This window comes from Phoca vitulina, unplaced genomic scaffold (genome assembly GCF_004348235.1).
Source record: "Phoca vitulina isolate PV1807 unplaced genomic scaffold, GSC_HSeal_1.0 scaffold31, whole genome shotgun sequence".
NCBI lineage: Eukaryota > Metazoa > Chordata > Mammalia > Carnivora > Phocidae > Phoca > Phoca vitulina.
Window position 1 is genome coordinate 4,513,375 of NW_022589734.1, and position 25,291 is coordinate 4,538,665.

General features: G+C 51.9%; 1 protein-coding gene across 3 annotated transcripts in view; it reads right to left on the bottom strand.

Moving 5' to 3' along the window:
- PXDC1 (PX domain containing 1) overlaps positions 1-25,101 on the bottom strand; it is a 28,540-nt gene extending 3,439 nt beyond the window's left edge. For all 3 annotated transcript variants that reach the window (XM_032424881.1, XM_032424880.1, XM_032424879.1), the window contains exons 1-4: positions 24,229-25,101; positions 10,177-10,268; positions 9,274-9,391; positions 1,662-1,773 (exon numbers count right to left, since the gene is read on the bottom strand). In XM_032424881.1, coding sequence (XP_032280772.1) covers positions 1,662-1,773; positions 9,274-9,391; positions 10,177-10,268; positions 24,229-24,484 — 578 coding nt within the window. In that variant the 5' untranslated portion in view covers positions 24,485-25,101. The remainder of the gene's footprint in view (positions 1-1,661; positions 1,774-9,273; positions 9,392-10,176; positions 10,269-24,228) is intronic.
- Between the last annotated feature and the right edge of the window lie 190 nt (positions 25,102-25,291).

Below are 25,291 nucleotides of genomic sequence, written 5' to 3' on the forward strand. Positions count from 1 at the left end.
CCAAGCCGAGGGGTCACGTTACTACCCTTGTTTCCTCTCCGTGTGCTTCTCACAGTTCAACTTACTTGTCAAATCTGGCCTGGTGCAGGAAGGCCTCTGAGGCCTCCTAATGACAGAAAAGGCCCCCCCCCAGGGGATACTGTGGAGCCAGAGCTGGTGATGAGGGAGGGTCTCCGTCTGTCCCTCGTCCACCAAGACAACCCCTCACCAGAAGCTCCTCCCATGAAGCTAAAGGACCTCTCCTTCTGGTCACACACTTAATACATAGCAATCTCATAGCCCCTCGGTGCCAGCCCTGTGCTGTCATGGAGGACCCCCGGCTCGTGAACGATTGAGCTATCTATAGACACACACCGTGGGTAGGATGTCATGTGGTGTCACAGCAAGGCATGCAAAGGGACAAGGGCCTTTCAGAGAAGGGCCACCCCCGGCAGCTTCACCAGCATGTCCTCTTACACAAGCATTTCATGACATCTCCATGGTGAGGGATCCTTGTGCCATCCACCCAAGAGACATCTGAGAAACTGAGAAAGTGGGAGGTGCTGGCCAGGGCCGGTTCCATGGGCCTGTCGGGGCTCCCACTGTGCTTGATCAAAGAGCAAGGGTCCAGCGGAGGTGGCTCCAGCCGCCTGCAGGAGCTCAGGGACATCCTGGGCCTGGGTGTGTCTCCGCACAGGAGTCTGTCCTAGTGCGTGTTTATTTGCAGCTCAGTGGGTGGGGTAGGATGTGGGACCCCAAGGCCCCTGGATCCCGGAGCACACTGCTCACGGGCCCACAGGGAGACTCTGAGCACCCAGCACTGCCTGTGAGGACTCCTGGGCCAGGGGGGCTCCCATTTACCATCTGAGACCTTGACAGTGACCCTGGGAGGGCCTCAGGGGCCCCACTCTGAAGAGAAGAGAAGCCAGGAGAGGTGAAATGACTGCCTGAAGCTCACATAACCAGGGGGAGCCGTAGGGTTGACCTTGACAGTCAACAGAAGCCAAGTTGAGATGTCCCCTCAAGCTGCCTCCCAGTAAGTCCCAAGGACATGACCCAGAAATGCACCAGGGATGAAGGAGGCTGTGCCTCGAGGGGACCCCAGGTGTCGGGCTTTCCTAGAGCACTTACCACTTACCATGCTTAAAAGTTCTGCTATTAGAGAAGGAGGGACACGGAAGGCGGTGGTGTCTTTGGCTGTCCCATCTTCACTCATCAGACACATCCTCCCTCCCCTCAGCGGCCCAGCAGGGCTAGGCTCCAGCCCATGAGCCCTAGAGAGGTCACCTCAGAGTCCGGAGAACCTCCAGACCTGTGATGTGACACCATACAGGTGACACGTCTCCCCATCCCAGGAGACCAGGCCCTTGGGGCGAGGAGGCTTATGGCCACCATACCTCCTCAGGGCCCAGCACAGACCGGACCCTGAAGGCTGGCCCTCGATGCCCCCTCACAGCCAGCACCTTGGTCAAAGGAACTTTGTCCCCACAAGGTTTATGAAACAAGCTCTCACTGCCTCTAGAAAAGGCAAACACTTTAAATAAGTATCCAAATACAGGTAGGATGGCTCAACGTCTCTGGCCACATCTGCTTCCTCTATGGGCCGTGAACCCCAGCCTCTGGCACCAGCTGACGGTTCAGGGATCCCTTCTATAAAACTATATTCAAATCAGTCTACTTACAAATGCTCTGTCGGATCCACACCCAGGTGTTGGTCTTTTCCGTTTGGTATACTGTGGTCAATAACGATGGTTTCCGTATTTGCTAAGCAAAATCCATTGGATCTCATGATTTCTGAAAAATGAAAGCAATGAAATAAATATGCAGGAGGGGCCAGATTTTGAAGTTTTGGGCTTATATCAATCTCCCTACTTTCCTCTCCATCTACTGCCCCAAATTCTCCCCCACACTCCAAGAGAATGCTCTACGCCCCAGAGACCCATCCTGGAACTCTGCCACACAGACAGGAGCCGATGCCAACCTCCACAGAAACCACACCTGAGGACCCTGTGCAAGCCAAGGGGCACATCCCTCCTTCCAGAAAGATGCTCTGAATTGTACCAGCACCCTCCCCAAAAGCCTTCCCCATTGGTTTAAAGCTGGGGTAGAGAGAGTACTGAGCTCACGTCTATCGGTCTGGGTTTGGGTCTGGGTCCATCACACCGCCATGAGGCTTTGCACAGGTACCCCATCTTCCCTGTGCCTGAGATGGGGATGATGCTGTCTATTGCCCTGGGTCGCTGTGAGGGTCAGCTGAGATCAGTATGCATTTTAAACCAAATGGGCAACTTCATTTTTTTCCTTTATGTTAGTTCTCTACACAAATTGATTTTTTTTACCTCTACACACAAATTTTGGTAATTTAAAAAGGCCAACAAAGTAGTCTACGTTGGCCTTATGGGGTGAGCCTCCGAGGTTGGAGGCCTGGTGCTTACCCAGCACTGGGAGAGGAGAGGACAGGCATGCCTGGATGTGCATCAGCTGACACAGCCCAGGCTGGGCGCCTGGACACCGAAGCTCAGCCCAGCCATGAGCTCCAGGGTCTTGGGACTCAGTATCCACAGCTGGAGAATTTCAGAATAGTACTGGATGATCTCCAAGGATCCCTTCAACTCTAAACTCCCAGGAACGACTGGGTTCCATCAGGCCATCTGGTCCATTTAAGTATAGAGAGTCAATGTGGCTTGACTGACTTCTCATATCTGGTGTAGCTTTTATTTACATTTCCCCGGGGAATGTGTTTCTGTCACTTCGGTAGATTACATACGCTCCAAGAACTGATCTGGTGGCCACTGCCAGTTCTCCTTGGTGTTGGAGTTCTCCAGCCCTCTGGGAGGCTGCCTGAGCCCCTAACCTCAGCTCTTAGTCAGCTAAGCGCCAAGTTCACGGCCCTTGTCTGTCCTCAACTCAGGTCCTCTCCTTACCTCATCTGAAAAAAACATGCTTAAAATCGACTGAATTTCTGGGGCATTCTCAAATCCAAAGGTTTATCATCTTCCCATTCAGAGCCTCACACACAGAAACACACAGCTCGAAATAGCTTTCCTCTCCTACTGGCCCAGCACAGGTAACAAAAACATTCCTCACTGTCCGCGGTCTCCCTGGGCATCTGCCACAGTCGTTTGGGGGATTGTTTTCTTTTATGTTCTTTCTTACATCTCATCATAATTTAGAATTTTTTTTATTCCCATGCATGGATTTGCTTTTCTCATAACTGTAACTTCCTATTTCTTTTTAATCTTTCCAGATACCTGGTTCTCAGTTCTTTGAATTTCTCTCCATGCGAAGAGAATTAGGGAAACAACACAAAAACGAACAAAGAAAAAGAGAAGATTTCCTCCTCAGCCCCACAGGAATAAAACGACACTTCATCAATCAGATTTGCCAAGTAATTGCTACCATCTCCCCTTGACTTTCTGCAGAAGTGACAGCTCATGGTTCTTTGGTCTTTTGAAACACCAGCCCCCTTAGTCACACTCTGCGTGACATCAGCACATTGCCCTTCCCTGCCGTTCCCTGCCCACCCCGCCCCTCTGGGTTGAAGCCCACATGCCCTCCCTGTGCAAGGACAAGCATGGAGAGCCTGAAGTCATGAGAAGGAGCACCAAGATCCTGTGAAAAGTTAGTGCTTGGAACCTCCGGGATCGACATTTCTACCTGCCAGAAGATGTTTACCCAAGTCTGAGTGAGACTCTGAAGAGGACTACATTGTAACAAGAAAGATTAAGATTCCCTCGCCTCTCAAATCAAAATGTACGCAGCACAGATCCACTTTCTTTATTGCTTTTCACTAACTCTGACTCAAATGTGTCTGTCTCAGAAGCACATCCAACCTCAGCCAGCTGACAGCCCCCAGCCCTTTCTGCCACCCCTCTGCTAAGGGAGTTTAGAGGGGGAAATCCTAAAGTGAAAGCAACAAAACATGTCAGTGCAACAAAACATTTCTGACTGTGACGAAGAGTGACCTTGCAGAGGAACTTTCGAACTTCCTAATCTTTCTTAAATGTGAAATTTGGAGCTCTAAAGAAATGAAGTCCTTACCAGCCCCCACAAAACAGATTTGTAACAAATCACTCCTTAACTCCCCCTGCAAAGAAATCTCTGTACACAGTCATGTGGTTTAATGGTTTGCAAAGCAAGCTGTAAACTCCAGTTCTGCTACTCATGCCTGGGGAGCAGGTCACTGCCTGCTCACTTTCTTCATCTGTAAAATGGGCATACTGGTACCCATCCTTAAAGCACAGGTGTAGAAGAAATGAGACGATGTTTATAAAGAATCTAATAAATGTGGGGGCCTGGGTAAGTGGTAGTGGTGACTATCATTACTGCTAATGTCTTCATATCTGTTGTGTCATGCAAATAAACAGAACCAAAGAAAGTGTTATGATTACAGAACAGTGCTCACATCTGAAGCCCATCTCCAAACATGCATAAAATGTGAACATCTTAGAAGTCGGCTTAGTCCCAATAGCAAAAAGCACTGGCCAGTGTAATTACTTTAATCCCATACGTGACTGATTCCATGAAACAGTTCACTTTCAAGCGACTTTTCTGCGTTCGTATTTTTTTCACATGAAGAGTTCTGCTTTGCCATTTCTTAATTTTCTATTTTGAGCTAATTTTAAGTTACAGAAAAGTTACAAAAACAGTATAGAGTTCTCACGTATCCTTCACCAGCTTCTCCTGATGTTAACATTTCGCGTAACTATGGTGCAATGATGAGAGCTGGACTTAACTAGACACCTCCCTTACTGGAGTGTCCCCGGCTTTTCCACCAATGTCCCTTTCTTCTGTTCCAGACCCAGCCCAGGATCCTCTGCTGGGGATCCTTGTGTTGCTGTGTCCTAGTTTTGTGCAGCCTCTCACATTACCTCCGTCTCTCCTCATCTCCCATGAAAGTAACACTTTGGGAGGGGCTGGTGAGTTATTTTATCGATGGTCCCTCAGTTTGTCTGATGCTTTCATGCTCTGACTGATGTGGAGCTTTCCAGGCAGGAATCCTGCAGAGTGACCCCGCCTCCCCTCCCTGCATCCTGTCAGGGGGTGTGATGGCAACAGGCCTTGTTCCTGGGCTGTCCATCAGGATCACTTGCATAAGAAGTTTCTGCCAGGTTCACTCTTTCTTTGCAGTGAATAAATATCTTGGGGGAGATGCGTTGAGACTGTGCAAATTCTGTTTCTCCTCAAATTTTTCCCACTCATCTTAGCATCCACCAATGGATATTTCTTGCAACAATTACCGTTGACCTTGAACAACACAGGTTTGAAATGCATGGGTCCACTTAACATGTGGTTTATTTTGTTTTGTTGGAAAAATACAGTACAGTACTATAAATGTATTTTCTCTTCCTTAGGTTTTCTTAATAACATTTTCTTTTCTCTAGCTTACTTGTGTAAGAATATTTAATACATATAACATGCAAAGTATATGTTAATCAACTGATAATGTTATCAGTAAGGCTTGACGTCAACAGTTTTGGGGGTGTCAAAGTTATACATGGATTTTCAACTGTGCAGGGGGTCAGAGCCCTTAACCCCTGCGCTGTTCAAGGGTCAACAGTATGACTGTGGTGTGTACCCGGTGATGATTTGTCTTATTTTTTTGGCTGTAGCCATGTTCTCATCTGCCCCATAGGCCATCATTCCTCCAGTTCGGTAATTCCTATGTTCTTCTTTTTCTGCGGACATTAGCTCAGTCCTGAAAGCATTCACGGTGTAGCTTCTCTCCATCCAAATCCTCTCTCCCATTATATTTTCAGTGGAGTCCAGCAATCAAACAAAACCCAAAGCACCGTCTTTTTATTAACTGGCGAACTGGACTAACCTTGTACGGCGAAAATTAAGGTTGAGATTGTACAGATGCTTGGTTAATGAAATACAAAATTAGAATTCATTTCCAGGCCCCCGCCCCCCAAACCTGAATAATTAGATTTTTGCGGCTTATGGAGATTAGTCCAAGTAGCCAGATCACGGGTGGGGTTTATGCTTCCTTTTAAGCACACACACAACCACCATGTAGAAAACTCTATTTAAGCTTTTCTGATTCCAAAAACATTTAGATTCACGTGGGAGGAAGACTGTTTAAAGCTGTACTGGCCCAAAGCATCCCCGAGGAGGCCACCGTGTCTCCCACTGCCCTGCTGCGGCCCCGGGACGTGGCTAGCGCCTGGCGCCATCTAGCGGAGCCCCAGCCCCTAAGCCATCTCCACGGCTGTGTGCTCGAGCCTCTGTGCACGCCTGGCCGTAAAGAAAAGCCCCAGACAGCCTAGGTCAGCGCCTGTCCCCCATGGTGCCACCTCCCTACGTGCCACATCAACAGTATACAAGGCATTAAGAAATTGGAGAGGAAAGGAGGAGGAAGGGTGGGGTGAGCCACAGGGCAGAGACAGTCAGGAATGAGTGGAATTTAGCAGGACAGGATGGATGGGTGGGGTTTGTGCGAACAGAGGGAAGATGGGAGCCCACAGCAGAGCAAAGCCCCACCGAGGGGAGGCTGAGGGTCTGGACCAAAGGGTTCTATGGTGACAGCACCAAAAAGCTAGAGTGAGCCAGACTCCGGCATGCTGGAAGGACTAGGCACTTGGCCTTCATCGTAAGTGTAAGGTTTTGAGAAAATGAACGAGCCCAGGAAGTCAGAGTTCCAGGATGACTGACCTCAGTATTCAGGGTCTGTCCTGGGGCAGGGGAGGCTGAGAGAGAGAGAGAGAGAGAGAGAGACCTGTGGATATTCCCAGGTGTGGTCATGCTGCCCAGAGCCTGAAGCTTCGAGCCTGGGGGGCCCCGAAGCCACAAACACCCACATAGGAGAACAAGACTGAAGAACACGGCTCGCCCATGTGTAGACTAGTTCTTCAAAGGGATGTTAGTGCTACTGTAAATAAAGGTGTCATTGAAAAGTATTTTTGAATTTACCGTAGTTCATTGTCTTAATATATTTCTTTCCTCACTCAGGGAATAACGAAAGCATATCTCACATCCCGGGGGGACACCCGGTTATCGTCTGCATATCTACACACTAATTTACGGTGAGAAACACTTGCTCAGACAGACTGAGGGCTGGCTAGTCCTGGAGCAGAGATGGGGAGGTTGGGACGCTTCCACGGGAGAAGCCCCAGACTTGGTGCCCAATCGATCGGAGCAGATGAACAGGATGAAGGCCCCAGGAGACAGAATCTTAGCTCTGGAAGGGTGGGAGAGGCTTCTCCCAGCCTGCCAACCCTGCGAGGGATGCCTCTGACAGGCCCCCTGGCCTTTGCAGGGAGGCATGAGGCTTTCCGAAACAGACTTGCAATAGATATTTCCAGACTCCATTGTTGGGCGGAGCTCTGGTTGTTTGAAAGTGGTCTGTACTGAGCCAATCACTGCAGTTACCCCCCCCCCCCCACAGCAGTGTCCCTGCAAGCTAAAACCTGTCCTCAGTCCTCACAAAAAGACCCAGAGAATGGGGGTAAAGCCTCACATGGGAGACTACAATTATCCCTGTTAAATTTCACCTCATTATTTTCAGCCCTTTAGGATAAACGTGGGTCATGCGTTTATCTCTGTCACAGGTAAAAATAGGACAGCAGACAGAGGGCTGGGAGTGTTCCCAGGTTGCTGCCCTCCAGGAATTAATGAGAAGCAACTCCACGCAGCCCGAGTCTGTCCCTCTCGTGCTTGGGGCCTTCGGGGTCAACAGGAAGCAAGTGTCCAGCTCCTGGCCCTGAAAGAGTTCTGGTGCTCTTTGCTCTCCTATTGGCTCAAAACAGAAAGAAAGAAAGCAAAACGGAGACACAGTGCTGGGACTCTTCTGCTCGAGACAAAAGAAGAGAGACTTGCCCAGGCTCTAGGTGACAGCACATAAAACCCACCAGGAGTGACAATTGGTGTCCCAGAGCCCTCGCTGTGCCCTTTAAGACTGGGGTCCATAGACACCCAAGCAGGATAAATGACTGCCATTTCTCCTATGAAGAAGGTTCTGGATACCAGTTAAGGAGGGATGCCCAAACACCCCTGCTCTTCTTCCTAAGAACACACAGGAAGCTATGCTGGATAGACATCAAAAGTAGCAGATCCCAACAAACCTAGGCCTGCCAGCCATCCTGCACACACACAGCCATGTCCTAATGCAATTTCCATTCAGGTCCCCGAACTTGCCCACCCTCTCCACCCATCCCCCACACACAATTAGGAATCTCATCCCTGCTGTGGCACACAGCTCAGGAAGGACACTTTTCTACCAAAGACATCCGCCACCACCATCCCAATTTGTCCTCTGTCTCCCCATCACTGTGAACCCCCAATGCCTTCTTGGGAGACAGCTCTGGGCTCAGATGCACTCTCATCTCCTGACTGTTCTTCATCAACTTCTGGGGCCTTCCTCCTGCGTTGCTCCTTCTGCTCTCCTCCCTCCTCCATTTGGAAACAGAATGCTGGACGCAGAATCCCTCTTCCTCTCCTTCCTTCAGATCAATATCTTCTGCAGGATCTCCCCTTGCGCCAAGCTCTATCTCCTCTTACAGCTGCCTTTCCTCCCTTTCCACCGGCCACACTCCTGCATGACCCCACTCACATGCCACCTCTTTGGCCCAACCAAGCTGACTGTCCATTGCCTGGGGGAGCCCCGTGTCTAAGACTCTGGGATGGAGCTCTCTTCCCCACAAATGCACAGTAGCCTTCACCAAAACAGTAATGCAAAAATAAAAGTCTAGTGCTCTAACAACACGTGCAACCCAGATCCAGAAAGCTACCAAACAGGGAGAAGTCCCAGCATTCCGCACCCCCCCCTTCCATTCACCCCATAGGTGAGCCGGCTGGCAGCTCCTCTCAGCTGACATTCGCTCTTACTGCTGCTGACATTTGCCTCTTTGGTGCTCGAAGGCGTGGTCGGGTGTCAACGCTATTGACATCTAAACTGTGTGCTCCCCTTTCTGTCCTGGGTGCCCTAAAACCAAATTCACTGCCACATTATGTGAACGATCTTATTTCAGCAGGCTAGACTCCTGATTGCAGTCGTTCACTTCCCAATGCCTCATTAATGTGTTCATCATGACACTGTTTCTTAAGAAAGTTCCAATTGATATACCGAGTTACTCCCTTTGGCTATTGGAGAAGTGTAAACTGTAGGTCGGTGGGTGGAAAACACTGTTTCATGAAAATCAGGTAACAGCCTCCATCCACTCTTATCATTCTTTTGGATCCTCTTTCTGGATCCCAAGGGTAGAAGGTGTGCCCAGTGAACTGGGTGGGCTTCCGGAAAACCACGGCCATCCACGGCAGGACCTGCGCTCCCCATGCCTTCCCTGTAGCTCTTACCTGATATTTTCACCGGACTCTGAAAGCTGGGTTGAATTTTATGTACGTTGTCATTTTTTAACACCTGATCCAAAGGAGATCTTTCAAAGAAGGTGAGCACAACTTCTGACCTGGAATACTGAGAATAAGTGCGTTAATGACTAAACTTGAATCCTCCCTGGAGGTGACCTCGTGTGAGACGAACGCCCCTGCACTGTTCAGATGCTCGGCAGGACAGTGTGGCTCGGGGGGCCACACTGATGAGGCTGCAGTCATGGCCCACGTTTCACTTACTAATGTTGCCACGTGGCAAAAATGCAAGGCCCCAGGGACGGACAGGATGGGGTGAACGGAAGCAACGGTGAGATTTTCTGAGCCCTTGGTATATGCCAGGGTTTTCCACACTTGTCCCTTCACCATTTGATAAACTGTGAGTGTACTGACTTTCCCCATTTGCAGAGGAGGAAATGGACCCCACGGGAGTGAAGTGGGCCCCAAGTCCACCCAGGGTCTTAACCACCACTCCACACAAAGCTTGCCAACTTCATTTAAAGGCCATCTGCCAATGTGGATGCTAACACTCTCCTTGGCTCCCATACACCCTCTTCCAAAACACCCTCTGCAAGACCGGTGGGCTTTCAAAGCGGAGGCAAGAAAGCAAAGACCATGGCAGTGAATGGACCATGTCTCTTCCTACTCAGCACCTCCTTGGCCCCTTACTTCCACTTCTTACCAAGGAGAAAACAATGGAGCTGAAAGAGCCCACAAAAGTCTTCCTTTCCCCTGGTTGTATCTGCCCCTCCCCGTGGCCTGATACGTCCAGGGAGGGAGCAAGCAAGTAAGTGAGCAAGTGCATTGGTTATCTGGAAGCTGGCAGGATGTGTTCCGAGCTCCCACCCCCAGCCCTGAGCAGATCGTACTTACTTTGCACGGCATGCTTATGATGGTCTTTAGCAACTTCTCCACCTCATTAAGCCTGGTCTCTATATCGTGGGCATCCTTTATGGCCACCAGTCCTAGAATTGAGACAGAAAGCCTAAAGTCAAAAAAACAAAAACAAAAACAAAACCCAGACCAGGAAATGTGCTCCTAAACTAAATATAGAACAACAGATATCCCCATGACAAGGAGGCCACGGCCCAGTGTTCCCCCTCCACCTAAGATGTCTGGGAGTATTTATTCAGCCCTACTCTGAAAGCCCTGCTCTCAACCTCATTTTTTTAAATTTTTTTTTATTTTTTAAAGATTTTATTTATTTATGTGACAGAGAGAGACACAGCGAGAGAGGGAACACAAGCAGGGGGAGTGGGAGAGGGAGAAGCAGACTTCCCGCTGAGCAGAGAGCCCGATGCGGGGCTCGATCCCAGGACCCTGGGACCATGACCTGAGCCGAAGGCAGACGCTTAACGACTGAGCCACCCAGGCGCCCCTCTCAACCTCATTTTAAGTTTCAGTGACCCAGTGAATGATTTACATGTGTGCTAGGGTGGATGATGCCCCCCCACACACAAAAGGAGAAGTCTGGCAGGCTGGGGACAGTGGAATGAGTGGGGAAGGCAGGTGTAAGCCAGGGATCAAAGTCCCCTCTGAATGGAACAGTCTGGGCCAGCCCCGTGAACAGCCTGGACAAGCTGGGGAGGTGGCCCACACCCACACGGTGGAAGGGCTTGCTCAGCTAGCCTCAGCTCACCTCACCACAGAGCATATGTAAATGGAGCCCATTTTTAGACAAGTCATTTAAATGCTTGGGTTTGGAAGGGGGAAAGTCAGATCTTCACCCAGAAAAAGAACCAAAGTGGGTATGACTCACAGTATTTCAGGAATCTGAACATCTACCCTCGTTACACATAACAGGGGCCCCGAGTGGCTGTTGGGAAGGAGAGACTTTTGTTTGCAAACTACGACAGCTGGTGGCCTGGAGCCCTGGGTGTGCTTCCGTCTCCCGTGAGCAGGAAAGAACCCGGGTCTCCTCGTTTCGGTTTCTACACATCAGCGTCCTAGGGATGCGGGAATGACATTCCCCAGGACACTGGCCTCTTGTCCATACTTCATGCCACCCAGCATGACGGTCCCCACGAGCCACGACCAAACCAGGCGCTGGGGTCATCCCAGAACTATGATCAGTTGCTGAGTCTAAGGTTCTCAGTTCTGGCTTGGTTTGGTTTTGCAGGAGAAAGGCTTGGTTTTTAGGCAATTCATCGACTGAGCCTACAGAAGTCATCGAGTTAATTTCCTAAACTACATGATTGAACACAGTCCCTGGAACCAGGGGCAGCCCCAAACACAGGGCGAGGACACGTCTGAACGCCCGCGTTGTCGCGGGGGGATCCTTCAAGCAGCCTGAGTCCCGGCCAAGGCCAGGAATGGTCTCCCAACTTCCTAAAAGCACAGACCGCCTCGGGTGTCAGAGGGGCTTGTCTGGGCCTGTCCGCGGGCCAGGTGGCCAGCCAGCAGCTGGTCAGGGGGCAGGAGCCCAAGGCGGCTGGCTGGGCCGTGGCTCACCTGCTGAGCAACCTGGGGCCTCTGTCCACATGGCCCAGGCACACACCCCAGCAGTCACCGGAGAAAGGGACCGGGCCTTCTCTACCTTCTCCCCTCTTCCTTGGGTTACCAGGCCCCACCACACCCCCCTGCACATACTGGAGAGCAGAGAAAAGAAAGGAAAGAGTGCCAGATGCTCAGGATGCTTCTTCCCCAGGCCCTGAATTCCTTGCTTGGAAATACACACACACACACACACACACACACACACACACACACACACACGCGTGCGTGCATGCTTTGCACAAAAATGCTTTCATCTTCTGCTTGCTACAAGGGAGTCTACACAGGAAAGATGCCCAATGCAAAACCCTCTGGAAAATTGTTTTTAAAGAGAGGACAATTAAATAAATCGTCCCCACCGAACGCTTCTTTATTCTAGGATGAACAAAACTATTATTCAAGTTCAACTTTCATTACCTCTAGAATACAAGTTTTAAATGAATCAAGTTGATGACACGGTGGTTGTACTTTTATATTCTGTAGGTACATCTGGAGGAAGATTAGCCTCTTAGATGATCAATGCATGCAGCATATGTATACCCATTTTATAGGATATAAATCATAATTGAACAATCTTAAGTTAGTAGATTTATAATTCTTGCATTTTTGCCTTAGTGACATATTTTTGGGTACATCTTTGATTTAACTAATGTTCAGCCCACAGTTGGGTTTATAACCTCAATATATATAGTCAGATAAATACATTCTGCTCTATATTGATCTTTTTTTTTTTAGGATGGCTTGATTTAGCAAATAAAACAGGACACCAAGTTAAATATGAATTTCAGATAAGCAGTGAATAATGCAATAGTACAGATAGACTTCTACTAAAAAATTATTCACCGTTTATCTGAAATGCAAACTTAACTTGGTGTTCTGTATTTTATCTGGCAGCCCTATCTTCCTGGTAGGGTATTCTATTTTCCAGAACGAAGTATAAAAAGGCTAGAAGTACCCTCCCTGATCGACCCCAGCCCACCTTATAACCAGCTCTGTGCCCTGAGACTCCCCATACCCTTCTGCCAGCCTCAAAGGTCCACAGTACCCAAACAACCCCCTGCCCTCCCCACCCCTCCAGGCTCACGGGTGGGAGCGTCGCACCCATCCCTTAAGGGCTGGGCGCATGCTATCTGTTCTGTGAAGCCTTCCGCACATCCGAAGAGGGAACTCGAGCTGCCTCTGGTCTCCCAGAGAACTTTCCTGACCTCTGCAGTATTCACTGCTCAGCATTGTGACTGCTCCTGGGCCCGCGGGTCTCCCCAAGCCCACCGTGTGCAAACCTGAGGGGAGCAGGTGCCTCTGTTCCTCTCACTGTTATTGGCAGCCAGCACAGGGCCCGACTCATGCAGGGGTTTTGATGTTTACTGGCTGTTTGTTGATTGATTAAAGTTGCAGAAGAGGGCACGGAAGTCGAGCATTAGTGATTTCCGCGGGTGTGCTCCATCTTGCCCCGTAGGACAGTAACCCTAACTCGTGCTTCTCAGCACCATGCTCAGCCAGCCCCCCACCAGAACCTGCTCCAACCAGCTCGAGGTCACAGGCCTGACAGCCAAGTGGCATCGTGTGTCAGTCATCAGCCATGCCGGCTTGATTTTATTTGTGGAAGTGTGCAGAACCATACCGCTTCCTTTGACCTGTCTTTATGTTCCTGAATGCCAGCCAGATGGTACTCCTTGGAAATGTAAACATGCCCCCAAACAAAAGGAGGCTCTGGAAATTTAACCAGGCAAAGGAAGATGCCGGAATCCCTCGCTGCAAGAACAGAAATGACAGGTGACTGCTTTTTAGCTGGGTCATACTTTATCATTTGCTTCTCCATCCTGGCTTCCCGGGTGACAATCAAGCTGACAATGTGGATCAGCTTCCTTATGATGCTGTCCTCCTTTCTCTAAGGAAAGGCATCCACCGGGCGACAACCAGCACTGGCCTCTTCCCCAGCAGGGGCCTCAGCTAATCAAAGGCAGAGGGATTCAGGAAATGATGGATCCAGCTGAACGCTGTGAAACCCGCCTAACAGCAACAGATACCTCAGCCCACCACCAACCAGAGCTCAGAGCGCAGCTAGCCCCCCAACACCCCACACACGGGCATGAAAGAATCACTACCCTCCAAGTGGCTCCCCGCAGCCTAGGCTTTCCCTTCACTCTGGGGCCCCGGACATCACCCTTCTCAATGGTTTTAAAAGTGCCTCCCATCAAAAGATGGCTACCTTACATGTGTTAGGAAAATATTTTTAAGAAAGACAAACCCACAACGGCCACAGTGCAAATATGAACTAAATCTTCATTTTAAAATTTCATACGCACAGGGGTTCCTTCCTTCAGACTTCTCGGTTTCATAATGGGTGGAAAATTTAGACACCTACGGCAAGACCCGAAATGATTATAAATTCTCAAAACGTGACAGCGCTGAAAGGTGAAGTTGCGAACAGAACATGCACGTGGGACATTGTATTACTTTTCAGGGGCAGGTGGCAAGAACCGAGCTCACGAAGGACTGCTACCCCAAACAGATTATACGTACTGGGGTTTCCTTCTACCCTACCTGCTGTCTTTTTCCTTTGTGACCCAACAACTTTGGTTTTTAATGGCTGGTAAAGCTTCTCCAAATAGGAACTGTTTACAGTAAATAATACTTTTAAAACTTATTTTCAAAAATAGGCTTAAATACAATAATCGAAATACTTTCGGCTTTTATGTTCCAAATATTGCGGATGGAATGAGAATTGTGTGGGGATCTTGTCTGACTCCGTTTTCCTATCTGTGATGGTAATAACAAAAACTGTAGGCTGGCAAATGGTTGTGATGCTGCACAGTTGAACAGAAAAACTAGCGCATCTATTGGTTATGAGGCTGTCATTCCAGAAGTAGCCAGCAGGGAGTGCTAGCACTCTGTGGAACCAACTGGGTTTAGCGTAGACGTAGACTCAGAAGACTTCACAGCCCCTGGAAATTTTTCTAATTTCTGATAAAGCATAATCACTAATATAACCTCCATTTGTAAAATTTCACTCTACCCAGTTTGTGATGTGGAAATTTTAACCAGATTAGCCTCAAACAAGTAAAGATTTGAATCCGAAAGACAGATAACACATGATTACATACCAATTACGGTGTGCTGATTTAAATATATTTGGGGGCCAAAAATCAGCCTAGAGCAGCCAGGGTGCCCGCCCTTTCTTTCTAAACTACCTTTAGCATTGAAAATTGAGAAACTAAAATGTGATTCTGTCATTTTCAGAATTAGCTTTTTTATTTTCTTTTTAAAGATTATTTATTTATTTGACAGAGAGAGGGAGCTCAAGCAGGGGGAGCGGCAGAAGGAGAGGGAGAAGCAGACTCCCTGCTGAGCAGGGAGCCAGACATGGGACTCAATCCCAGGACCCTGGGATCATGACCTGAGCTGAAGGCAGATGCTTAACTTACTGAGCCACCCAGGTGCCCCCAGGATTAGCTTCTTTATGCAAACACAAACACCTGACTTATTCTTGGAACCGAAACTGAACATGCTAGAGTCAGCACAAAGACTTATCAGTGAGAACAAACTTAAATAAACCAGTTTCCTAACCTCAGAAACCCTGGGTCCAAAGTCCCACATTTTCAGTAAGTGGAGGCTTTGGGATGAACACCTCTGGTAACTGTGCCAGGCTTCCTCCACGGCTGGACTCTGGAGGTCGGAATCTAACCTGAGTGCCTTCTGCCATCATTCCTGAAATAAAGACAAGGTGCCTCTTGGATCAATTGGTAAGGAAGAATGTCCTTTTCAAAGCACATTAAGAAGTGCCCATTACCCCCAAGAACACATCTCTTAGAGGAGACTCACACAATAGTGCCCTAGGGAAATTTTCTGTAAAGCGAACTTTCAAATTGAGTCAAATAATAAATTAGGTTTAAAGATTTCCTTCTCCATTTAATAAATGTGTCCATCAGCACACCGTACAGCAAGGCAGATGGCTCCAGTGAGGCGAGGAATGCAGGGTCATCTTGCATGCATAAGAAATAGGTATTCTTTAAAGGTGGCCCGTAATAAGAATTTTAGAAGCAAAATATTTTAAATCTTCTAGGGAAATTATCAATGCTGATTTCCTAAGTACTGTTTTCTAAATAGGTAGCCGACATTCAAGAAGTGGAAAGTAAGAAATGATGTTCTTGAGAGCATAAGGGAGCTGGTTCTTCAGTGCACACTTAAGTGTCCCAGTGGGAGTCCTAACTCCCAGGGAGCCCGTGGTTCCTCTACTCTAGGCAGGTCTCCCCGTTCCATGTGTGGGGTGTCACGTAGCATTTCTGGAAGGACAGAAAGCCCGTTTCCCCCTCGCTCCCGGCGAGGTTCACCCTCCTACCCTCCCTGCATTAGGTTGCCCACTTTGGCGATGCTCACACCCAGCTGTAACAGGTGGGAGCTGCTGGGTATTAATTTCTCCTCTGCATCTTTCCGAGAATGAAAAGCAGGGCAGAGAAAAGAGCAGGAAGACATAGAAGAGGCAGAGAAGAAACAGCACTTCCCAGAGGATCCAAGAAGGGGCTCAGAGGAGAAGATCCTCCTTTCTCTGCTTCTTCCTGCACCTAGGAGGTGCCCCCTTGAATGATGTGTTCTTTAATCAGCAGGAGAGAAAGAGTGCCAGACTCCAACATACTGCCCTTCCCCACTCCCTCCTTTCCTGCGCCTCTTCATTATCCTCTCCCAATAAAAGCACAATTCCCTTACTGAACTTCCCACTTAATGCATTTCAGAAGCCACTCCCGCAGCTAGTTGTCCTGGAACATCAAAGGTATTTAGGGCACACCATCGCCTGCTAGGCTTGCAAAACAGGAAGCACGCATTCACCCACTCATCCTAAACTACCCAGTGGCTCCCACTCGGTGCTGGGCACCCTATCGCGTGGTGGGGGGGACGGGGCTGGAAAGACAGATGGACCCCGGGCTCCCCAAGAGCTTTCCTGCTAGCCAGGGCAAACACTGACCACAAAGAGCAGGGTGTCACCTGGGGGGCCAGGAAGACTCACAGCAGGGGGACCACCCTCGCCAGGGTCAGAGGTCTGAAGGGTGAGCAGATACAGGGGCCCAGGGAGGGAGGAGAGGAGCAGGGAGTGGCGTCAGGAAGTGTGGAGGCCCTAAGGAGGCCTGACAAACTACATTAAGGGGTTTACCCACAGTGGGCACTGGGGAGTCTTGGCTTCCCATGTAGGCTCTGCTCACAGGAACTCTACCCACATGGCAGTTGTATTTCTTCGAGTAATATATATATAGTCACCCTAAGCTTCCACAGTAATCTCTGCCTTGTGAAATTGCCCCCTGGAGCACAGTCCCCAAACCTGACCCCTGCCAAGCACCAAATTCTAGTTTCTGGATCGGCAAAGCCACAGGCCTCGTCTGCAGGGGTCCCACTGAGGTATGTAACGGTAGTGGCCCCCTTTGTGGGCTCCCTCTTTTAACCTGGGCAGGGGCTGTCACCATTCCTGCCTCCTAGGGACCCGAGGATGGGGTGGGGGGGTTCCCCGGGGAGAGGATGCGGTCAGGAGCAGCAGGTGGGGCGCTAGACCCACACTCGCCCATCTGGACGACTCTTGGTGAGGATGCTGTGTGTCCGAGAGCAAAGCGCAGAAGCTCTAGGGACCCGTGCTGAGTCCAAAGCCCGCAGCTCTCAGGTCTCAGGTGTCCAGCCCGGTTCTGTGGCTGTCAGCGCTTGGGCCCTCCAGCAGCCCTGCTGGGATATCATCATGCGATTTCATCAATCAGGCACCCGGGACTTGGGGAGCTAAGCGACGGCCTGAAGTCACTGCACAGTAGCAGAGGACAGAGCAGGCCTCTGTGTGCTTCCAGAGCCTTCCACCACTCAGCCTGAGCCTCCCACACGGGGACCGTGAGATATCCCCAGGGGAGTCACTACGACCCTGACCCCTCCCACCTGGCCCCGGTGTCCCCAGGTGAGTCCCCAGTCTTGCAGGGCCTGGAGGATTTTCTCCCGCAGGAAGCAGGATGGGCTTCTGCTGGGATTAAGATACTCTATGTAAAAGTTTTAATCACATGTTATTCCTTCCCTCCTCCCTCTCTACCCTCTGTCCAATTACTGCTCATCAGATTTTTCCTGCTGATTCTAAGTTACGTATCGGCAAAGCGTGATTAAGATGTTTTGTTCTTACAACAAATACGAAAGCTTGCCAGTATAAATTAGCCACAGAGCTAGGTGGCTCCGTTCACGGTCATGACTCGATTTGGGGGGGCGGGTGAGGAGGGCAGCCTGGAGGTGTCTGTCCGGAGAATCACATCATCCAGCACGTGGGTCTGTGCTGTTATCACTGAAGAGAGGCCACAGTCCGGCCAGCAGAGAATGGTGTACAGCCCCTCTGCCCTGCGTCGCCCCCCCACCCCCGCCCCTCAAGGAGAGGATGCAGATCAGGTCATCCTGGGAGCTTCTCAGCCTGTTCCAGGACATGGGGACTATTTTGTAGTGATGACAACCAAAAGTGTCCAGTGGATACCTAGTGTCACCCAAGAAAGTAAAAGTGAACACAAATACCAATAAAAAGGGACTTCAGGGGACCAGCAACACCAACCACCGGTCCAGACGCGCTCCTCAGTTTACTATTTCCGCACTCCCTCCCCAGGACGGCACGAGGGGGCCCAGGGCAGCGGAGTCTACCGTGAGGCCACACGGGGCAAATGCATGTGGGGCTCATACTCACTACCAGCCTGTCCTCCCTGTCCCGAATCCCACCGCACTCCATGCTGAGCTTCGCTGAGAAGTGGCAAACTGATCAAATCCCCATTATTTCACTTGCGAGGTGCTGTCACCTTCCACTGGCATTCAGATCTACCCTCTCCTTGACTCTTCACCACACAGGAACATCCTTCGCCTTTTGGAAAAGTGTTTGTAGAAACAGCAGAGACACATGAGGCCCAGACTTGTTTTAGAAGGGAAGGGGACCCGTGTCCCTGCAGGCCAGCCCGAGGGCAGCCAGGAGGCCACCAGGAGGCTCGAGAAGCAGGCCAAGTTTCTCCCCCGGAATTTGGTGGAAAGTAACCGTGACCTAGAAGCAAGCCACCTAACCACCTGTGTCAGTTTCTGGCTGGCTCCTTCTCTAGCTGAGAGGTGAGGTCGGGTCACCTGGGGTCCCCCGGCACAGTCCGAGATCTGATGGGATGAGATCACAGGACCAAGAACCAATTCAGCCTTATGGCCACTTGCAGAAAAAGGAGAGGGCCCCGGAGCACCAGGAAAGGAAATGGCAACAAAGCCCGGTGCACATTGGGGAAGCAAGATAAAACAGAAGGCAGAGAGAGGAGAGCAGGCTAAGTGGGGGCGGACAGGGGGTTGTTGGACTGGGACGGCATGCTGCCCCCGGGGCCTGGGAAAAGCGCACGCACCACGGATCTAGAAGAGCTTCAAAAATACATCTGTGAATCAGAAATCCCCAAATCCCCGTGGGAAGTGAAAGCTACCCCTGTCCGAAGGGGCAGGATGCCCTAAAGTGAAGCAATGCAGGGGCTGGGGGATGGGGAGCAGTGTCGGAGGCAAAGGGCAGAGCCACACCCAGCAGGCAGGAACAGAGCTTCTCCCCTGCAGTCCATGTGAGAATAAGTGGGCAGGCTCAGGGCCTGGGAGCATGGTCTGGGCTGTGGGAGCTGGGCAAGCAAATCTGCATCCAGCCCTTTCTGGTTCTCTCCTGGATGCCTTAACTCCGGTCCTCAGAATCTCAAATCTAAGACCACACCATTTACGTGTATGCAGGTAGATTAATGTCCTTGGTGATAAAGGTGAACATGGACCTGGACGCTAGCACCACACCCAGGCCCTCAATGACCCGACCTTACTTGGAGAAAATGCTAAAATACCACATTCAAGCTGGGGCCCTCCACCAGCCCTCCTGCAGGCTCCTCCACCCCCCCAGTGAACGGCAAGTTCCACTTCTCAGGCTGAAAGCTGTAGCAGGCCCTGACCCTCCTTTACTCCCACATCGGGACCCTCAGGAAATCTCCTGCCTCTCCCTGCCAGACACATCAGTGTTTGACCACTTCTCGCACCTGCTCTGCTGCACCTGGCCCACAGCCTAGCACCTGTCCCCCATCTCACTGCCTCTGCCGCGTCCCCCTCCAGTCTTTCTCAGCACAGCAGCTCAGATCTGCCCACTCCCTCCTCCCTGATCACCTACTCTCCACATCCTTCTCCCCGCTCCAGCCATGATGGCCTCCTCCTCCTCCCTCCTGGAAGCCACCAGTCCTATGCTGGCCTCAGGGCCTTTGCTCTTGCTCTTGTGCTGCCTAGAATGCTTGCTTCCCTAGGTATTGACAAAGTGGCTTGTTCCCTTCCTTCCTGCAGGTCTGGACTCAAAGGTCACTTCCTTTGAGACTTTCTGGAGAACCTCATCTGAAAGTTAACTCCTCCCCCTAGAAGTCATAGCCCCTTTCCTTGCTTCCTTTTTTCCTTCTGAATGTTTATCACTATCTAACATATGATTTATTTATCTTTGTTTATGTTTGGATTTCTCTCAACCACAATATGAGAATCATGAGGGCAGGAATTTTTGGGGGTCTCTTTTGATCACTGCCGTGTCTCTACCACCTAGAACGATGCCTGGTACATAGCAAGCACCCAGCAGATACTCACTGCAAGAATGAATATGAAACCAAAATGTTGGATTTCACAGTAATCAAGAATCAAAGATCACCTGACTACTTGGGAAATAGGATCTCTTGCTGGAGTGGTGACCAGGATGGCTCAGACTTCACAAGGCCTGAAATTGGTGCTATTAAAAAAAAAAAAATCAAAATAGTCAAAGTGCCCCAGTCAGTCAGTCAGAGAGTCTGCATGTTTATGTTTTAATGTGTAAACCTTCTCAGATGTAAGAGACGGAACAGGCAGGAGACCCTGACCACGTCAGGAAACCCAGACCACGTAAGTATTATGCAGAGGGAATTCTGGTTCAAGACTTAGCCCCACTGGTGTAGGGTGTAGAAAAACCAAAAGGAACCCCTTGGTCACTCAGAGATAATATCCACAGGAAGCAGCTATCTCCATCTCTTTGGGTTGGGGCACCAGAAAGGATGGGTGAGTACCTCAGATCCAGAGGAAGAAGAGGGTGAGGTGGGAAGCCAGGACTCTAAGAGAAAAGGATGGAGGAGGACAGAAGCAGGCGAGTCCTGAGGTCAGCCTTGCCCAAGAGAAGGCCAGGAAGGTAAGTGAGTGAGCGAGGTCCCCCCACTCATGCAGGGCCCAAAGCACCTTTAGACGTGCGTCACTGTGAAACATTCAAGGCCACAGATGGTCCCCGAGCCTAACACCACAGTGTGTGTGCCAAAGGGAAAGAAAAGCACATTCTCTCCACATAAACACCCTCCCCCACTGCAAGACTTGAGGGACTAAGAAAAAGGGCTCAGCAACCCTTTAAAATCGGAGGGGGAGATGAACCATGAGAGACTATGGACTCCAAGAAACAAACTGAGGGTTCTAGAGAGGAGGGGTTGGGGGGACAGGTTAGCCTGGTGATGGGCATTAAGGAGGGCACGTTCTGCATGGAGCACTGGGTGTTATATGCAAACAAGGAAGCGTGGAACACTGCATCAAAAACTAATGATGTAATGTCTGGTGATTAACATAATATAATAAAATTAAATTAAATTTTAAAAAAACCCCAAAAATGCCAGTGGGGGCTCAGGCTTTCATGCCCCGTGAGGGTGTTCAGTCAGACATTTATAAGAGCTACCAGCTTGTTGCAGCACGAGCTCCGAAACCCAGACCTGCTCACAAAGCTTGTTAATAAAAGTAGAGGGCACAAATCTAACCCAGCCCAGGAGGATTTCAATAAATTTCAAGCGAGGGAATCTGATGGGGAATTACACTGAGGAAACCTGACATTTCCCATACAACACATGCATCCGCTTGCCTTTTATATTTACAGTTTGTATATCCAGACAATCTTTTTATTCAGATAATAAATCCGCATGGAAGTCAGGTAGAATCTTCTCTTACGTTACTATTATGTATTTGATTCAGTGAACAATTTCCCTGGACTTAAAAGAATCTAAGAAAGGAAAAGGGCTTCCCCTGGGATTCCACAACAAAACTCAAGGGGTGCCCTGGGGCAGCACCAGCTTGCCTCCATGCAGAGAATCAAGGACCGGGACAAAGAATTAAGGTCATCCCTTCCTCTGGCCCCACGTCCCCCATCTCCTCCCCTCCAGGGGGTGCTGGCCCAGCCCTCACAGAGGTCTCCGCTGAACAGGACTCCAGCCCAGGCAAAGGGGGCCAACAGTTCCAGTATAAAGCCCTTTCCACCCAATCACTGGTCCTCATCCTCAGCACCTCCCCACCCCCCCTCTCCACCAGCAGCACGGCTAACACCCAGAACTAGTTTCTCCCTCCTTCAGATACTTGAGCAGCTCTCCTGTCCCTCCGAATCTTCTTTTCTCCCTGCTAATCCCTCTCTTCCTAAACCTGTCTTCACTCTCTCTTCAGAGACACTCTCTGTGACTACACTTCAGGAACCCAGAACTGAGCCAGCACAACTAGCATGAGCCATGAGCACAGGCGGGTCGGAGTCAGGGTGTGTGCAAGGCAGGTCGGGCGTCTCACACTCACCACCCTTCTGCTCCAGGCAAGTCTATTTCACTACCAGATCCCAGAGCTTCCCCACTGGCTACAACCCTTGCCTGGAGCCGCTGATGCTGAGGCTAACAGTAACAACTAGTATGGATGGAGGGCTTACTTACTATTACGAGACACTCTACTATGCATTTTAATCCTCACCAAAAAGAAAAAAAAAAAGTAGGACTATTACTCTGTTACAGGGGAGGAGCCCAATTCCAGCCCATCTGCCCGCCTGGGGTCCCAGCTGAGCTGTGGCACCTGACCGGAGTGAGACCTGGCAAGGACAGGGAAGGGCACATGCCTCGGCCAGCCCTCAGGGGCTCTAATTTGTTAATGGCCAGCCTTGTTCCAGAAACGATGTAAGTCACTGAATTAACCATTGTTCCTTCATGCAAGCTTTCCTGATTTGGGCATTCATTTGTTTAAAAACTACAACATACACACCCAAATAGCAAAGCCAAGGAAAACTGCTGCCATGCTTGAAATGACACTCAACTATCTCTGGAATGGCAATAAATGTGAGAATCTGGGGAGCAACAAGAAGCGTGAAAGGCAGACCATCTCACTCAGGGCCTTCAAACTCGCTGGCTTTGGGAGCCTTTCCAAATGATGTGTCTGCCAGAGGATGTGTCATGAGAACTGAGCTAATTATCCATATAATTCACACACTGGGGCGGAGGATCAGCAGGAGGAAGTAGAGGTTATCTTCAGACCTCAGGCAGACCAGCAGCTAAGGAGACTTGTTTGCACCACCCTGGACTTCAGCAGATGCCCCCCAAAGGTGCCACCAGGTCTGTTTAGAAGATTGTGGAAAGGAAGGCCTCTAGGTGAAGTGTGACCATTTTTTCCGAGCTGCAGGTGGTCACAGCGAGTGGGGGGGGGAAGGACTGCTCAGAGCCCTACAGACTTCCCGGGCCCCTTCTCCCCCAGCCTTCTCCCGCCCCTCCCCCTTCTGGGCTCAACTTCAGCCTCTCTCACGCGCTTCCTTCCCTCTTCCAGCCGCCTCTCCTCCTGGCCTCCAAAGAGCAGCCGGTGGGATGGGCGTCAGCCTGGAGTAGGAAATGGGAAGCCACAGCAGTTCTTTGAGAACTCGAGTCCCCATGAGCCTGCGCAGTCACAGGGCCAGGGAGGAGACGGGCCGCAGTTCATCAAACCCCAGTGCAGTCCCACCCAGGGGTGGGGACCTGGGCTCTGTCCCCTGCCGTCGGCAGCAGGGAGGCCCCTCCGGACGAGTGACAGAAGGCTGCGTGGCACCTCGGACTCGGGCTCCTCTGTCGCGGGAGACCACAGGCGCAGCCCCTTCCAGCGGAGCACTCCGAGGGGGGAGGCTGCCAGACAAGACGCGACCCCAATCGGACACTGTTGTTAACTCTTCCCAAACATTTCACCAGCCCTCTCCTGTCGCTTTCGGGGCGGGGCAGGGGTCACAGCCGGCCCTCCCGAGGGTGAGGAGGGAGGGAGGCCGCCACTCCGGAGCAGGGGCTGGGTTGAGAGACCTGGGGGTCACCCCGACACTGGTCGCTGTACTGGTCAGTGACTCGTCCTTGGGGACAGTCGGGGCGCCCGTCTTGCCCATCTCCGCCTGGAGGGCCTCAGGGCTCCAAGAGCTGGCTCCTCGTCCTCCGACCACTGCCGCCCTGGGCGCCCTTCATTTGGGGGCGCAGATCTAAGCGTCCCCCGTCTCGTGCCAGGGACGGAGGGGAAAGCCGCAATCTCGGCTTCAGTAACTGCCCCTCCAGCCTGCATTGCACTGTAAAACGACCTCGCAACCACATCTCCCCGTAAGACTCCATCCGAGGCGCCCCCCCGTCCTCCCCCCCCCCCCCCCGGTGCCCGCGGCCCCCGAACCTTGCCGCAGCGGCACGCGCGCTAGCTCCGGCCGGTCCTCGGGGAAGGCGTCGCGGAGGCGCTGCCACAGGCGGCCGAGGTCCGCGAAGCTGCGGTGCAGGTAGAGCACGCTGCGGTCCGACCACTCGGTGCGGATCTCGAAGAACTCCTCCTCGTCGCCGCGCCGGCTGACGATGAGCCTGCGGATGCCGTTCACCCAGCAGCCACGCACGAACATGTTCACAAGCGAGGTGCCCTCAAACACCGCCGAGGCCATGCCGCGGGCCGCGCATGCCCCCGCCTCCGGGGGCGCCTTCGGCCCCCGCCCGCTCTCCGGCCCGCTCGCCGGGCCGGGGGTCTGCCTGAGGTCTGCCGGGAGCCGGGATCGGGCCGGGATCTGTCCCGGGCCGGGGTGCGTCCGACGTCTCCGGGGCCGGGATCGGGCCGCCGCCGTGTGCCTGCGGTCTGCCCGGGACCGGGGTCTCTCCGGGGTCAGGGTCCGTCCGAGGTCTGTCGGGAGCCGGGAGCCGGGCCCCGGCCGGGGTCTGCCTGCGGTCTGCCCGGGGCCGGGATCCGGCCGGAGTCCGCCGGGAGCCGCGGTCCGTCCGAGGTCTGTCCGGAGCCGGGGTCCGTCTGGCGGCTGTCAAGGACCGGAGTCCGTCGTGACCCGGGTCTGTCCGGGGTCCGCCTCCGGCCTCCGCGCGCACTCGCGGGGAAGCGCGGCGACAAGTCGGTCGGGCCGGGCCGAGCTGCGTCTTTATAAGGCACTTCCCATCGCGGGCGGCGCGGTCGTCGACGTCGAGGCCGCCACCGCCGCCGCCTTCCTCCCTCCTCCGGGTGAGCGGACGCGCCGCGGGCTGCGAGCGGAGGGGGTGGCCTGGCCCGCCGCGCCCCGCGCCGCCCACGCGAAGCCCGCGCTGCTGGGGCCGCCGGCACCCCCGGCCGCCGGGAGCCGGCCCGAAACCCGAGCGCCGGGCCCCGCCTCCGCGCGCCCCGCCTCCGCGCCCCCCGCCCGGACCCAGACCGCCCCCGCCGCTTCCTTCCCCTCCCGGCCCCAGAGCCGCCGGCCCGTGACTGGACGAGG